Below are 16,120 nucleotides of genomic sequence, written 5' to 3'. Positions count from 1 at the left end.
TTTAATGTTCCAAATTGAAGGTCTCTAGACCTTTACGGCAAAAACTTAACTTGCTATGTATAGGTCAGTCTGTACGAATAGAACGGTTTGAGCTGATACATCCTGCTTTTGAACTAAAGCATTATGGAGTGTATTTCTTTGGAGATAAAAAAAAAACGATTTAAAAGTTAAAATTACGTAGCCATTCCAAACTAAGAGCCTCATTTTATAAAACGAAACGATAAACGTTAAACAAATTTTGTTTGGAAAATATTCAAGTTTCATACCCTTTTCCCAGTATTCCCTTTTCCCAGTATTCCCTTTTCCCAGTATCATACAAATTGCTTAGTCCCCTTTTACAATGCAGAAATTGAAAGGCAGACATTTTTCACATTCTCTTTCGACCTAACCTAAACCTGTGTAATACACACTCTACCTCTTCAACTCCTCGCCCACAAACTTCGTCTGTCTGCCTTTCAATTTCTGCATTGTAAAAGGGGACTTACGTTTCTGAACGCTTCGTTCTACAAAATGAGGCCATAACTAAAATTATTAAATGAAAATCAAACAAAATATGTATATGGGTTGTACTAAATCGAATATATGTGATTTCTTTTATTACAATTTCAACTTATTGTTTAACACTACGACATTGAATATCAAATAAAACATTTATATGCGATTACATTCATACATATTTTTTCTTTCTCTAGATTAAAAACTTTTTGATATAAATTTTAAAATTTAACTTTAAATAGTTGTAATATGCCATTAGGAGTAAAATAAATGTTTGACCATTAAATATACATTTTATAAATACAAAGTGTATGTATGTAAGTGTGTTTTTTATTGTATGAATTTTCATACTTAAACTATGCTATATAAAAAATATAAAATTCTGTGTATGTATTTTGAAATAAAAAAAAATGGAAATAAAATAAAATGTTTGGTATAAATGCTGTTCGTGGAACAGGCATTTACTTACAACAACTACTACTTCTTCGTTAAGAACGATTCAAACTTAATGGAGTGATTTAAAAACCTGTGCTATGGTTGGAAGTTAAACGGTGGATTGCTATTGCTGTTGCTGCTATCGGCAGAACTTAAAGTTTCTGGTGTAGCCTCTTTAGCTTGTAGCCGCGAGATGCTGGGATCTTTTTTATCCCGGCGATCACGTTCCTTGTCCTTTTCTTTGTTGTGCTTGTGTTTATGCTTGTGCTTGTGTTTCTTCTTGTCCTTCTTTTTCTTTTTCTGTAATAAATTTTTATTAAATTATAATCACAGTATATTTACAACTTAAAAATAAATAAATAACCAACCTTGGATGCACCATCCATTTTATGTTTCAATTCACTATCAGCTTTAGCTGAATCAAAGCTACTATCCATGCGTGTCACTGTCGATTCCGATATATCTATAATGGTTATAGAATTTTCATCTTCATCGAATACCTCACTCTTGAGCTTTTTACTTTCCGAACTATAACTATCCGTCTCAGTGTTAAGTGTTGTGGTTATATCCACTTTGCTCACTGTTTCATATATTTCATCTTTTATAACTTCATTGGCCACTGTTATCTCTTCATGTGTTTCCAGCTTAATGATTTCATCTCCAACAGTAAACGCTTCTGTAGCTGTTCGTTTAAGACTATTGTTAGTTGATTGCTTTTGCTCTAGGCCTCCTCCATCGACATCATCTTTATTATTTCGTGGAGCTTCTGCTTTTATTTCGGGTGGGGGTGGCGGTGTTTTTGTTGAGCTTGAAGATGATTTTTTCATTGTTCCTTCACGCACAAAATCTTTGTACATGCTATTCATTTCAGCGGATTGTAAGCATAGAGGTCGTTTAGTGCCGTATAGGGCATAATACAGATCGACCATGTCGCAGCGCAGTTTTGTATCGAATGCCAATTTGTTGCTATTTATTGATGGAATTTGGAATAAGGTTTTGAATGTATTTTAAATAAGTTTTTGAATGTATTTTACAATAAGTAAGCCTGGATGTCTATCAACGTTTGATATACAGTGGGGAGCTCAAATGAGTACATGTTTCTATTTTGTGCACTTCTTATGGAATAAAAATAAAACTAATAAAGCAAATCCAAAAATTTTTTCTGCCATTTATTTTATGTTTAATATGTAACAAAATGAATTACAATTCAAAACAAAAAACATCCAGTTCTAAATAAAAAAACAGACAAAACTAAAATAACTCGCATGTACTCAATTTTGCACCCCACAATAACTTTAGGGAAGAATTGCATTTTTTAAAAAAAATTTCAAAATCCTTTATTACGTAAATCAAATTTTACACGCATTGGCATATTTTCTATAAATTTTTCATTAACTTTTTTTGGAATACTCTCTCTCTCGTGCTCAATCCGCTGTTAAAGCTCGTACAAATTGGTAGGAGTTAATCGGTATTGTTTCAACCGCCAATTCACGATTCACTAAAAATTCTCAATAGGATTGAAATCAGGACATTGAGCTGATAACTGCATTAATAAGAAATTTTTCTAGGAACACCATTCTTTACGATTTTTGACGTGTGTATTGGGTCACCATCCTATTGAAAAATTACTTCTTCTGCAGGATAAGCATTATAATTTACAAAGCCAAAAGATGAATGTGAAAAATACAAAGATGATTACGTATTGAGGTCGGTATATCGAACTGGACACTATTTCGGTAGAAATTTTGCTCACTAAACCATTTTTCAAAGTTTTTGAGGAGTGCTTTAATTCGCCGTCCTGCTGTAAAATAACTTCTTCGACTGACTGGTGCTCTTATCTACAAAATCGGTATGGCAAGTCTATAAATTCGGTGTGATTAGTCTTCAATATACGCAGATAGTCTTCTTAACTCATTATTTCGCCGATTTTTTCAAAATTGGTGACACAGTAAGGAAACAGTAAAACACGGTAATGATATGGGGTTGCTTTATATGGTGCCACCTTGGACCAATGCAATGAATCAATGAAATAATGGGAAAAGAAAACCATCTGCGTATTTTGCAGACTCACCATACCGATTTTGTAGTCTCATCATCACGTTTTTGTATATAAAAGAGGAAATCCTGCAGAAGAAGTAATTTTTCAATAGGATGGTGACCCAATGCACACGTCAAAAATCGTAAAGAATGGTGTTCCTAGAAAAATTTCTTATTAATGCAGTTATCAGCTCAATGTCCTGAGTTCAATCCTATTGAGAGTTTTTAGTGAGTCGTGAGTTGACGGTTGAAACAATATCGATTAACTCCTACCAATTTGTACGAGCTTTAACAGCGGATTGAGCACGAGAGAGAGAGTATTCCAAAAAAAGTTAATGAAAAATGTATAGAAAATATGCCAATGCGTATAAAATTTTATTTACATAATAAAGGATTTTGAAATTTTTTTTAAAAAATGCAATTCTTCCCTAAAGTTATTGTGGGGTGCAAAATTGAGTATATGCGAGTTATTTTAGTTTTGTCTGTTTTTTTATTTAGAAAAGGATGTTTTTTGTTTTGAATTGTAATTCATTTTCTTACATATTAGACATAAAATAAATGACTGAAAAAATTTTTGGATTTGCTTTATTAGTTTTATTTTTATTCCATAAAAAGTGCACAAAATAGAAACATGTACTCATTTGAGCTCCCCACTGTATATGTATGCAAATGTTCCTATATTATTCTACATATATTCTAGTTTCAATCTGGGCTATGATTCTTGATATAAGCTCTTGCCTTAAAGATTTTCATATTCAGTAGACTTCTACACATACATTTCTAAATAATACCAACAAATAAGTAATTCTTAGTTGACTAAATCTGTTGCGCGGATTTCTCATATACTTTCCAGAATTTTCCTATTTATAATCATCCAATTTGTTTAAAATATTACTGAATATGATTCATGATTTATAAGAGGCCAATTTCACAAAAATAAACACCGATTTCACAAATATTATTTTTTTTTACAGAAATCAATTTTTTTACAATAAAACAAAGCAAAGAAACGCGATAAAAAATCTTAAATTTTATAAAACAAATACCAAAAATATTCCACACTTAACAAAAATGTGCCATATAAAGATAATCACTCAAATAATCAATCAAAAAATAACTTTACAAAAGTAGGAAACAATTTTTTTTCGAACTTATAGAAATAGGACATAAAAAATCCTCAGATCCCTTAAAATCATAAAAAGATATCAATTTAGTATTACATATTTGAAATAAATATTTTTCGAACATATAATTTTTGAAGATATGTTTATATTTTTATAATAAATTTCTTAGTTAAAGCCTGGTATCTTCGAAAATTCAAACAAAATTTCGAAAATTTAAAAATTATTAGAACTAAATTGTCTGATTCTATCTGAAAAGTTTATTTTCGAAAAATATTTTGTTCGAACTTAAAATTTCTGAGGAAAGATTTTAATTTTTGTAATAGTTTTGTTACTTATGACGATTATTTGCCAAGTCGACGATTATTTACATCTTCGAAAATTCAAACAAAATTTCGAAAATTTAAAAATTATTAGAAATTAATTTTCTGTTTCACAACATAACATACATATCGTCTCCTTAATAAAACAATAGTGTATAATTCCAATTTCGAAATAATTGAGTTTAAAATTTTTGTGTTAGTAGACATCTAGAACAAAAGTAATATTTCAATTGATCTTTTGACCGACTTTGTGGAAGTAGAACTTCACCAAATTTTGACCACATATTGAATCAGTTATTTCTTAGATTCTTATTATACAATAAAAAATGGTGTATATGCTTATACAATATTATTTTATTGAGGCGACGATATATCATAAAAAGGTCCGATTTCAGTATCAAAAGTTTCTTTTCGAAAAATAGCTTCTTCGAACATAGAATTTCTGAGGAATAATTCAAATGTTTGTAGTAGTTTTGTTATATGGGGGATTTCATGTCAAGTGAACCAACTTTTGAAATCGATGTCTTCCGATCGGGATGAAATTTGCACCAAGGTTAGCTCTATTGGATAGTAACTCAGACACAATTTTTCAACAACATCGGTCGAGAACTCTCTGAGTTATAGGGGGTAAAATTTTGACAATTTGGTCAAACAGGGGTTTTTTCTTATCCATGTAACTTATTACCTATTGTTCTTAGCAAAATGTGTTCCAAATAGTATAGATAGCTATTTCTTCGATCTTTCGAAAAAAAATATTTAAAAAAAAAAATAAAAAATTTTTAATATTTTTTTTCCTAAAATAAAGTTTAGATATTTTCCTTGAACACCTACTTGGTCGCTTAGTGGGATGCGAGTGGGATATCTATCAAAATAAATATTTTGTAACTCAAAACATAAAATTTTTGACTTTTTTTGCAAAATCAAAAACTTTGTTGACTTTTTTTTTCAAAATGGACCCTTTTTTAATCTTTTTTTTTAGGTCAAACAAAAGCTTAGATATTATCCTTGAAGACCCTTTTGGTCGCTTAGTGGGATGCGAGTGGGATATCTATCAAAATAAATATTTTTTAACTCAAGACTTACAATTTTTGACTTTTTTTTTTGCAAATACGATTTTTTTTCCAAATGGGCCCTTTTTTTAAAATTTTTTTTGTAGTCAAAAGAAAGCTTAGGTCCATTCCTTTAAGATATTTTTAGTCCCTTAGTGGGATGCGAGTAGGATATCTATCAAAATAAATATTTTGTAACGCAAGACATACAATTTTTTAATTTTTTTTTGCAAAATCAAAATTTTTTTCCAATATGGGCCCTTTTTTAATTTTTTTTTTTGCTCAAAAGAAAGCCTAGGTCCATTCCTTTAAGATATTTTTAGTCCCTTAGTGGGATGCGAGTGGGATATCTATCAAAATAAATATTTTGTAACGCAAGACATACAATTTTTTAATTTTTTTTTGCAAAATCGAAATTTTTTTCCAATATGGGACTTTTTTTTAAAAATTTTTTTTGCTCAAAAGAAAGCTTAGGTCTTTTCCTTTAAGACCTATTTTGTCACTTAGGAAGATGTGAGTAGGATATCTATTAAAATAAAAATGTTGTAACTCAAGACATTCAATTATTGACTTTTTTTTTGCAAATTCGAATTTTTTTTCAAAATGGGCCCTTTTTTAAAAATTTTTTTTTAGTCAAAAGAAAGCTTAGGTCCATTCCTTTAAGATATTTTAGGTCCCTTAGAGCTAGTTTCTGGGATAGAGATAATCTACATTCTTCGCTTAAACCTAAATTAAACTAAAAATTGTGTTTCTCACTTATTGTTTATATGCTATATAATCTAGGTTTAACTGAGCATCATTGGTGAGTTAAACCTAAGTATAAAATGCCAAAGCACAAACAGATGGAAAATAAAATAATCAATTCAGCACAGCAGCTCTTTGTTTTTATTTGCTTTATTAACATCAATATAATTTTTAATATACATTTTATATACTTTTATGTCGCTTTTTCTTTTAGAAAGTTAAAATTTACAAAAAAGTTATGTAACGCGGTTGCTTTTTCTTATAAAATGTATAGTATTGCCATATTTATATGAAAAAATTTGAAGAATAAACATGTGATTTGACTGAAAAGTATGGCAATGCTAACAAAATTAATCCACTAGTGAGAAACACAATCATTGGTTAAATTCCGGCAAAATATGTTTCAGGATTAATATAACAGCGTGTTAAGCTGAGTTTAACTGACAAGTAAGAAACTAGCTCTTAGTGGGATACGAGTGGGATATCTATCAAAATAAATATTTTGTAACTCAAGATATACAATTTTTGATTTTTTGGCAAAATCAAAAACTTTTTTGACTTTTTTTTAAAATGGGCCCTTTTTGTAATTTTTTTTTTGCTATAAAGAAAGCTTAGGCCTATTCCTTTAAGATGGTTTTGATCGCTTAGTGGGATGCGAGTGGGATATATATCAAAATAAATGTTTTGTAACTCAAGACATACAATTTTTGTGTTAAAACATTTATTTTGATAGATATCCCACTCGCATCACACTAAGGGACTAAAAATATCTTAAAGGAATGGACCTAGGCTTTCTTTTGAGCAAAAAAAAAAATTAAAAAAGGGCCCATATTGGAAAAAAATTTTGATTTTGCAAAAAAAAATTAAAAAATTGTATGTCTTGCGTTACAAAATATTTATTTTGATAGATATCCTACTCGCATCCCACTAAGGGACTAAAAATATCTTAAAGGAATGGACCTAAGCTTTCTTTTGACTACAAAAAAAATTTTAAAAAAAGGGCCCATTTGGAAAAAAAATCGTATTTGCAAAAAAAAAAGTCAAAAATTGTAAGTCTTGAGTTAAAAAATATTTATTTTGATAGATATCCCACTCGCATCCCACTAAGCGACCAAAAGGGTCTTCAAGGATAATATCTAAGCTTTTGTTTGACCTAAAAAAAAAGATTAAAAAAGGGTCCATTTTGAAAAAAAAAAGTCAACAAAGTTTTTGATTTTGCAAAAAAAGTCAAAAATTTTATGTTTTGAGTTACAAAATATTTATTTTGATAGATATCCCACTCGCATCCCACTAAGCGACCAAGTAGGTGTTCAAGAAAAATATCTAAACTTTATTTTAAGAAAAAAAAAAAAATAAAAAAAAATAGCGTATTTTAAAAAAAAGTCAAAAAAGTTTTTGATTTCGGAAAAAAAATATTAAAAATTTTTTATTTTTTTTTTTAAATATTTTTTTTCGAAAGATCGAAGAAATAGCTATCTATACTATTTGGAACACATTTTGCTAAGAACAATAGGTAATAAGTTACATGGATAAGAAAAAACCCCTGTTTGACCAAATTGTCAAAATTTTACCCCCTATAACTCAGAGAGTTCTCGACCGATGTTGTTGAAAAATTGTGTCTGAGTTACTATCCAATAGAGCTAACCTTGGTGCAAATTTCATCCCGATCGGAAGACATCGATTTCAAAAGTTGGTTCACTTGACATGAAATCCCCCATATATAAACTACAGTAGTTACTGAAAAAACTACAGTTTCTGACATATTCGAAAATTTGAACAAAAAATTCTAAAATTTTTAATATCAGTTGATTTATTTTCGGTATACAAGTGTGTAGTATAGCTTTTCAAAAACTATGCTTTCGAAAAATGTTTTGTTGAGTAGAATATAAGCCATATTTGGCCCAATGAGCTTGGTTTTGAATTTAAATAAATAATATAATATAAAAATGACATAATCGAAAATTCGAACAAAATTTCGAAAATAAAAGATCTCAAAAGAATCTCCCAAAAAAATTCTAATACGATTCCATAAATGAAATATTTTTCCCACCTAAATAATAGAAATATTAAATATAGCATTTGTTGTTGTTATTTCTGTTGAACATCTTTTAATTTCTTGAAAAATTTTATTAATTGTAGATGCTTTTAGACATATTCCATAATTCGAATAAAATTTCGAAAATCTATAAAGTATCAGAAAATACTAATCTTTTGCACAAGAGTATAAATTAGTTTGCTTCAATTTCGAAAATATTCTTAACCATATGTCTAACATGATACATTTTTCTCATTACGTCAAAATGTTTCTCAAGATAAAAAATTTCCAATCATTATTACTTTTTTATGACAATATTGTCAGTGCTTTGCTCACACAACTTTATCATTAATTGTTATGATAATTATTTGTCAAGTAAGAGAGCTGAATATGGCTCTCTTACTTGATTCCATTGATGAAAGAATGAAAATTAATAAAATATGTACTCACTTCATATTTTTCCACAATCGCTCCACCAATTCCGGACGGTCCAAACGACTACGTGATTCTCTCGTAAACGGAGGATTATCAATTAACAACTGAGCCAAACCATGACGGGCCGCTGGATCTGGATCGGTTTCCAGCAGAGTAATTAAATGATCCAAATCTTCCCATCTGCCATCAACTTTAACAAAATCCACCAAACATTCCATAGCAGCAAGACGTAAATCTAAATATTGGCCATAAGCAGCATAACAGCGATAGATTTTGGGCAATGAGGGTAAATGACCACATTTCTGTAGTTTACGTATGACTTTTAAACATGATACCGACACCATATACTTATAAGAAGGTAAATGTTTTTCTAAATTCAATAAACGTGTTACCTCCTCTAGCACTAACCTGTAATTTAAATATAATTTGTATAGTAGTTAGTTAAATATCAAGCTATTTAAATTTAATTTTGATTTATAAACATACTTAGCGTCTGCTGATAAACTATCCGAAGTAATGGGAGTGCCTCTTAAGGCCACTGATACAACAGGTGTAATTGAGTTACCCAAAGCATCTACCAATGCTGATCTATAATAAACATCGCTGTAATGATTGCGTGTATTATCGTTGTATTTGAATAGATCAAACAGAAAACGTATAACTTCGGGCGGACAAATGCCATGAGAGGTGCGAAGGCCTAAATGAAAAATAAGTTTTTTTTTATTCTGTGTGCAAATTAAATAACATATAGTGTGTTTAGTAAATTACCTGCCATAGCTACTGGTACAACTTTTTGCAAAAAGTATAATTGAAAATTTGCAAAGTTATTTTGTTTGATTATATGAGGAGCACTGAATGAGCCAAAAAATTTGCGAAAGATGTTTAACATGGCTGGTGGGCCACTCCATTGTGTAACCATTTGATTGGCCACCTTGAATAATAATAATAATAATGTAAAACAAAGCATATAGTAATGTGAAAATCAATATAAACTTACTTTTGTTAAACAATCCGCTCCTTCACATCTAACTTTATAAAAACATTGCTCACTTTCGATTGTGTCTGTGAGTGCCGCACGTGTAGCATTTGTGGGATACTTTTCTAAAGCATGAATGGCTTCAAATTGGGCTGTTACATCACGTTCATGTCTCAATTGAAATTGCCACTGAAAATCTGGTTGTTCTATATTTAGATCACGTATTAAAATCATTTCAGGATCAAGACGTATCCATAAAACTGGAGAATCGCTGAAATATTACAAGAAATACAAGAATAAGTAGGAGTACGAGTAAACAAATCTTTACTTTTTTAGCACTCACTCCATAGGCGATAAATCCATATCAACTTCTTCTCCCGTGCACAAAGGAATCTTCTTTTTCTTATTACGTCTGCTTTTCGAATGGCAAGTAATATCGGCCTTTACCACTGTATTTTCAATTTGTAGCATATGCTTGAAAGTACCATCCAATTCTTGAAGTTGTACTAATAGAGGACCATTGTATTTGCGTACACCACGTTGATTGACGAAATCTTGACGTATTTCCAATTCAATTGTATTACGCTTGCGATTGAAAACTGAAGTAAGAGAAAATTTGGCATGGCCACCAGTACGAACCCATTGATCCATGAAGACGGACATATCTTTACCGGTAACGGTAAAAATGGCTTTAATAAAAATGTTTGTAGAGATCAGGAGATGATGCCAAAGACCTGAACCGATTTTTGTGGTGGCGGCATTGGTGGCTAATGCAAGTTGCTTATTGAAAACCTGGGGTAGGAAAAAAGTTGATGAATTTTGTTTGATGTGTGTGAAGATAAATTTAATGGATAACATTTTTGTGAAATATCAAGTATTAACAAAGTCAAAAACTACTCACCTGTATCAGCAACTCCTGACCAATACGATGCTCCAACATACGAATGACCAAATGAGCCTTTCTTCTCATCGCTTCCACATATTTTGGAGAGACGGTGTGTAAACTTTTAATGGGAAAATAATGAACAATTTCCTGTTGTTTAGCAGCAGCAGCCGAAGGATTAGTACCACTAACAGGCAGTGGAGCTGGAGGTTGACTACAATCCAAAATTATGCCACCATATTGCTCTTCATATTTCACCACTCGCGCCAATTCCTTTTGAATCCATTCACGATATTCATTATTGCCAAAACATTTACGCGAATACAGACCACACAAATACTCAGCTATGCCCTTGGCCAACCAAGTATCAGACCAGTGATGTGAAGTTATAAAGCAACCGAAAAATTGTTCGGCTACTGCCCGGGACATAAGAGTACGTGAAACGTAAGTTTGATCTATGATTGCAATGGAATGCAAAAGATGTACAGAGGCTATGCTCATGGTGGCGTAAGCACTTATGTCGGCATCTGCCTCATCTACAAATACCTGTTTGTAGCATGAGAACGGATAGCGGGTAGACAATGTTTCTTCGAAGAATTCGAAAGCTTCGTGTAAATATCGGACAGTATTTTTGAGCAAGGGCAGCAATTGAGGCAAACAAAAGTGAGTCACCTCATGCATATGAGGATCGACGAAAATTTCAAATGGTCCCACCGCCAAAGCAATATTTGGTGCACACACGGGTACCGTAAGAGAATAATGATAGGTTTTCCTTCTCAAATCCGGAGTCATAACCACCTCCATTAATTCACCACACGACACCGCTGTCAAATGTTTATCGACCGTAAATTCCAATTTCCAAGTACAAGGATCGGCGAAACTGTCTACACAGGGAAACCACAAACGTGATGAATTCTCATAGGCATAAGTAAACATATGGGAACTATTGGGTTGTGTTTCATCTTCACTGGTGGGTGGTATAACAAAATGTATGCCACCTTGGGGATTTTCCAAAGAAAACTCTATGCCTATGCGCAGACCACGACCTTCTTGTATCATATGATAGCCCTCAGGTGGTATTTGTATCAAAAGCTCACCGGAATTAACATCGGGATCCGTTTTTTGTGCCGCAGTTAAATGTTTTTTCGATAAAGTTTCCAAGGAACGTCTACAATTTCATATTTGTAAAAACTGCATCAATTTTAAATAACAATTAACTTACGTCTTTGCATCACCCTGGCAAATATCCAAAAATGGATCAAAATAAACAAAATCTGCTTCGCAAACATCATTGAGTAGCACCCGGTATATGCGACACTGTTTGGCGTTCAATCTTATAATTCTTAAATTCTCTTTGGTAGGTACAATGGTCAGTTCAACAGCACCCTAGTAATAAAAATATTATATTTTTATATACAATTTTAATATTACATCCACACACTTACAATTATACTTTTCCTTTCAAAACTTATGCCGGTCAAGCTGACAATTTGGTGAGCCGTGCTGGCGGATAGAAAAAAATTTATAATAAATATTAATTCATTCGTATTTTTATGTTATTTAAGAAACTTATAATTTAAACGGTCGAAGCGGCTGTTCTTTCGGTTGGTTTTCACTTGTTGTTTCCATTTTTATTAATTTTAATAAAAAAAAATATATAAATTTTCACCAAATCAATGCATCCTTTCACCTTAAAATTCTCTTGTTTACTGCAATGCAGGGTAAACAAGGTAGTGACGACAGACCAACAGATTATTTTTTTCTCTACTTGTTTGGATGTTTGTACTGTCAAATTTACTTGTGTTTGTTGTTGCAAAAAACATAACAAACCCAAAGCAATTAAACAACAGGCAGAATTTGACAGCGCAAACATATTTTAGAAAAACAAAACGCCTGTTGTATTTGTATTTGCGGTTGTTGTTGTCGAACAGTCACTACCTATTTGAGTGTACCCTGCAAGAATGTAAACATTAAAATGTGATGGTAATTTAGCTATTTTATTGTCAAATTAAGCGATTTTAAAACAAATTTAGCGGGAGAAAAGTATGGTTACAAATGGAAAACACAATTTGAAATGAAAAAACCAAATTTGCCAGTTTATGTTGAACATTATTCTTTAAAAAAAAGTTTGAACAATTATTTCGCAATAAATGTGGATATAAATGTATCTGTCGTCCTCGCGTGTTGGCAATAGAATTTGACAGGTGAGAACATAAATATATTTAAGTTTATTTAACGTGAAGACACCATGTTCCCCTGTCTATATTTGACAATATTTATCATAAAAATTAATAACTTTTGTTGTCAAAAAACAGTTGTCTGAGTAAAAGCATATTTTTAAATATTTTCATTGTTTTACAAAATAATATATGACAACACTGGTTTTTAATTTAATTATTGATCATTCACAATAGTTGTACTAAGAGGCAGTGCTGTCACAATATTTGTAAGAAAACGACAAAGTTGGTTAAAAATCGCTAAGTTGGACAAGAAAATAGCTGAATTACCATCTCTGAACAGGTAGATAACAATTTTGAAAACCAATGACGAACATTTCCCATAAAAGTTTGAAGATAGGACTTCAAACGTTTATGTTCAAACAAAAAGGAAATAAAATGTCTTGTTGTTGACTTCCGCCATATTGTAATTTCCTCATTTTAAATAGATTTACCATTGTTACTAACAATTGTGAAACTTATTATCTTATTAACAAATGTGACAAATTATCTAAGATTTTCATATAAAAATCGATTTTGGTTAGAAATATGAGTGATCACCGATCGAGCTCGTTTTCTCTATTAAACGCTTATTTACAAAGATATAGACGACTTAAGATTTTTTGAGTTTTTCATATAAAAATCGAGTTTTGGTTGGAAATATGGGTGATCACCGATCGAGCTCGTTTTCTCTATTAAACGCTTATTTACAAAGATATAGACGATTTAAGATTTGTTTAGATTTTCATTTAAAAATCGATATTTGGTCTGAAATACGAGTGATCACCGATCAAGCTCGTTTTCTCTATTAAACGCTTATTTACAAAGATATAGACGATTTAAGATTTTTTGAGATTTTTATAAAAAAATCGGTTTTTGGTTAGAAATATGGGTGATCACCGATCAAGCTCGTTTTCTCTATTAAACGCTTATTTACAAAGATATAGACGATTTAAGATTTGTTTAGATTTTCATATAAAAATCGATATTTGGTCTGAAATATGAGTGATCACCGATCGAGCTTGTTTTCTCTATTAAACGCTTATTTACAAAGATATAGACGATTTAAGATTTTTTGAGATTTTCATATAAAAATCGGTTTTTGGTTAGAAATATGGGTGATCATCGATCAAGCTCGATTTCTCTATTAAACGCTTATTTACAAAGATATAGACGATTTATGATTTGTTTAGATTTTCATATAAAAATCGATATTTGGTCTGAAATACGAGTGATCACCGATCGAGCTCGTTTTCTCTATTAAACGCTTATTTACAAAGATATAGACGATTTAAGATTTTTTGAGACTTTAATATAAAAATCGATTTTTGGTTGGAAATATGGGTGATCACCGATCGAGCTCGTTTTCTCTATTAAACGCTTTACAAAGATATAGACGACTTAAGATTTTTTGAGTTTTTCATATAAAAATCGAGTTTTGGTTGGAAATATGGGTGATCACCGATCGAGCTCGTTTTCTCTATTAAACGCTTATTTACAAAGATATAGACGATTTAAGATTTGTTTAGATTTTCATATAAAAATCGATATTTGGTCTGAAATACGAGTGATCACCGATCAAGCTCGTTTTCTCTATTAAACGCTTATTTACAAAGATACGCTTATTTCGACTTTCATATAAAAATTAATTTTTGTTCAAAAATGTGAGTGATCACCGATCGAGCTCGTTTTCTCTATTAAACGCTTATTTACAAAGATATAGACGATTTAATATTTTTTTGAGATTTTCATATAAAAATCAATTTTTGGTTAGAAATATGGGTGATCACCGATCAAGCTCGTTTTCTCTATTAAACGCTTATTTACAAAGATATAGACGATTTAAAATTTGTTTAGATCTTCATATAAAAATCGATATTTGGTCTGAAATACGAGTGATCACCGATCGAGCTCGTTTTCTCTATTAAACACTTATTTACAAAGATATAGACGATTTAAGATTTTTTGATATTTTCATTTAAAAATCGATTTCTGGTTAGAAATATGTGTGATCACCGATCGAGCTCGTTTTCTCTATTAAACGCTTATTTACAAAGATATAGACGATTTAAGATTTTTTGAGATTGTCATATAAAAATCGATTTTTGGTTAGAAATATGGGTGATCACCGATCAAGTTCGTTTTCTCTATTAAACGCTTATTTACAAAGATATAGACGATTTAAAATTTGTTTAGATTTTCATATAAAAATCGATATTTGGTCTGAAATACGAGTGATCACCGATCGAGCTCGCTTTCTCTATTAAACGCTTATTTACAAAGATATAGACGATTTAAGATTTTTTGATATTTTCATTTAAAAATCGATTTCTGGTTAGAAATATGGGTGATCACCGATCGAGCTCGTTTTCTCTATTAAACGCTTATTTACAAAGATATAGACGATTTAAGATTTTTTGAGATTGTCATATAAAAATCGAGTTTTGGTTGGAAATATGGGTGATCACCGATCGAGCTCGTTTTCTCTATTAAACGCTTATTTGCAAAGATATATAATATTTAAGATTTGTTTAGATTTTCATATAAAAATCGATTTTTGTTTAAAATATGAATGATCACCGATCGAGCTCATTTTCTGTCTATTAAAAGATATAGACGATTTAAGATTTTTTGAGATTTTATATAAATATCAATTTTTCGTTAGAAATATTGGTGATCACCTATTGACCTCGTTTTCCCTATTAAACGCTTATTTGCAAAGATATAAACGATTTAAGATTTGTTTAGATTTTCATATAAAATTCGATTTTTGGTTAGAAATATGGGTGATCACCGATCAAGCTCGTTTTCTCTATTAAACGCTTATTTACAAAGATATAGACGATTTAAGATTTTTTTAGATTTTCATATAAAAATTAATTTTTGTTCAAAAATGTGAGTGATCACCGATCGAGCTCGTTTTCTCTATTAAACGCTTATTTACAAAGATATAGACGATTTAATATTTGTTTAGATTTTCATATAAAAATCGATATTTGGTCTGAAATACGAGTGATCACCGATCGAGCTCGTTTTCTCTATTAAAAGCTTATTTACAAAGATTTAGACGATTTAAGATTTGTTTAGATTTTCATATAAAAATTGATATTTGGTATGAAATACGAGTGATCACCGATCAAGCTCGTTTTCTCTATTAAACGCTTATTTACAAAGATATAGACGATTTAAGATTTTTTTAGATTTTCATATAAAAATCGGTTTTTGGTTAGAAATATGGGTGATCACCGATCAAGCTCGTTTTCTCTATTAAACGCTTATTTACAAAGATATAGACGATTTAAGATTTTTTTAGATTTTCATATAAAAATCGGTTTTTGGTTAGAAATATGGGTGATCACCGATCAAGCTCG

At 30.6% G+C, this 16,120-nt stretch overlaps 1 protein-coding gene across 1 annotated transcript; it reads right to left on the bottom strand.

The window, feature by feature from the left end:
- Nucleotides 1–556: 556 nt before the first annotated feature.
- Taf2 (TATA-box binding protein associated factor 2) lies at nt 557–12,235 on the bottom strand. Its single transcript, XM_065503293.1, has 11 exons — nt 12,107–12,235; nt 11,979–12,033; nt 11,756–11,919; nt 10,552–11,701; nt 9,994–10,442; nt 9,672–9,921; nt 9,443–9,605; nt 9,161–9,371; nt 8,690–9,082; nt 1,299–1,896; nt 557–1,230 (listed from the first exon to the last, which is right to left on the bottom strand). The coding sequence occupies exons 1-11, from the start codon at nt 12,160–12,162 to the stop codon at nt 1,027–1,029; spliced, it is 3,693 nt and encodes a 1,230-aa protein (XP_065359365.1). The 5' UTR covers nt 12,163–12,235; the 3' UTR covers nt 557–1,026.
- Between the last annotated feature and the right edge of the window lie 3,885 nt (nt 12,236–16,120).

The sequence above is a fragment of the Calliphora vicina genome, chromosome 3 (genome assembly GCF_958450345.1).
Source record: "Calliphora vicina chromosome 3, idCalVici1.1, whole genome shotgun sequence".
Lineage (NCBI taxonomy): Eukaryota > Metazoa > Arthropoda > Insecta > Diptera > Calliphoridae > Calliphora > Calliphora vicina.
This window is presented reverse-complemented; position numbering and strand designations above follow the sequence as displayed.

Coding starts and splice junctions, on each gene's coding strand:
- Taf2 (XM_065503293.1), bottom strand. CDS start 12,162: ATGGAAACAACAAGTGAAAACCAACCGAAAGAACAGCCGCTTCGACCG. Junction 11,702..11,755: donor TGCCAGGGTGATGCAAAGAC/GTAAGTTAATTG, acceptor ATGAAATTGTAG/ACGTTCCTTGGAAACTTTAT. Junction 10,443..10,551: donor GTCAGGAGTTGCTGATACAG/GTGAGTAGTTTT, acceptor TTCCTACCCCAG/GTTTTCAATAAGCAACTTGC.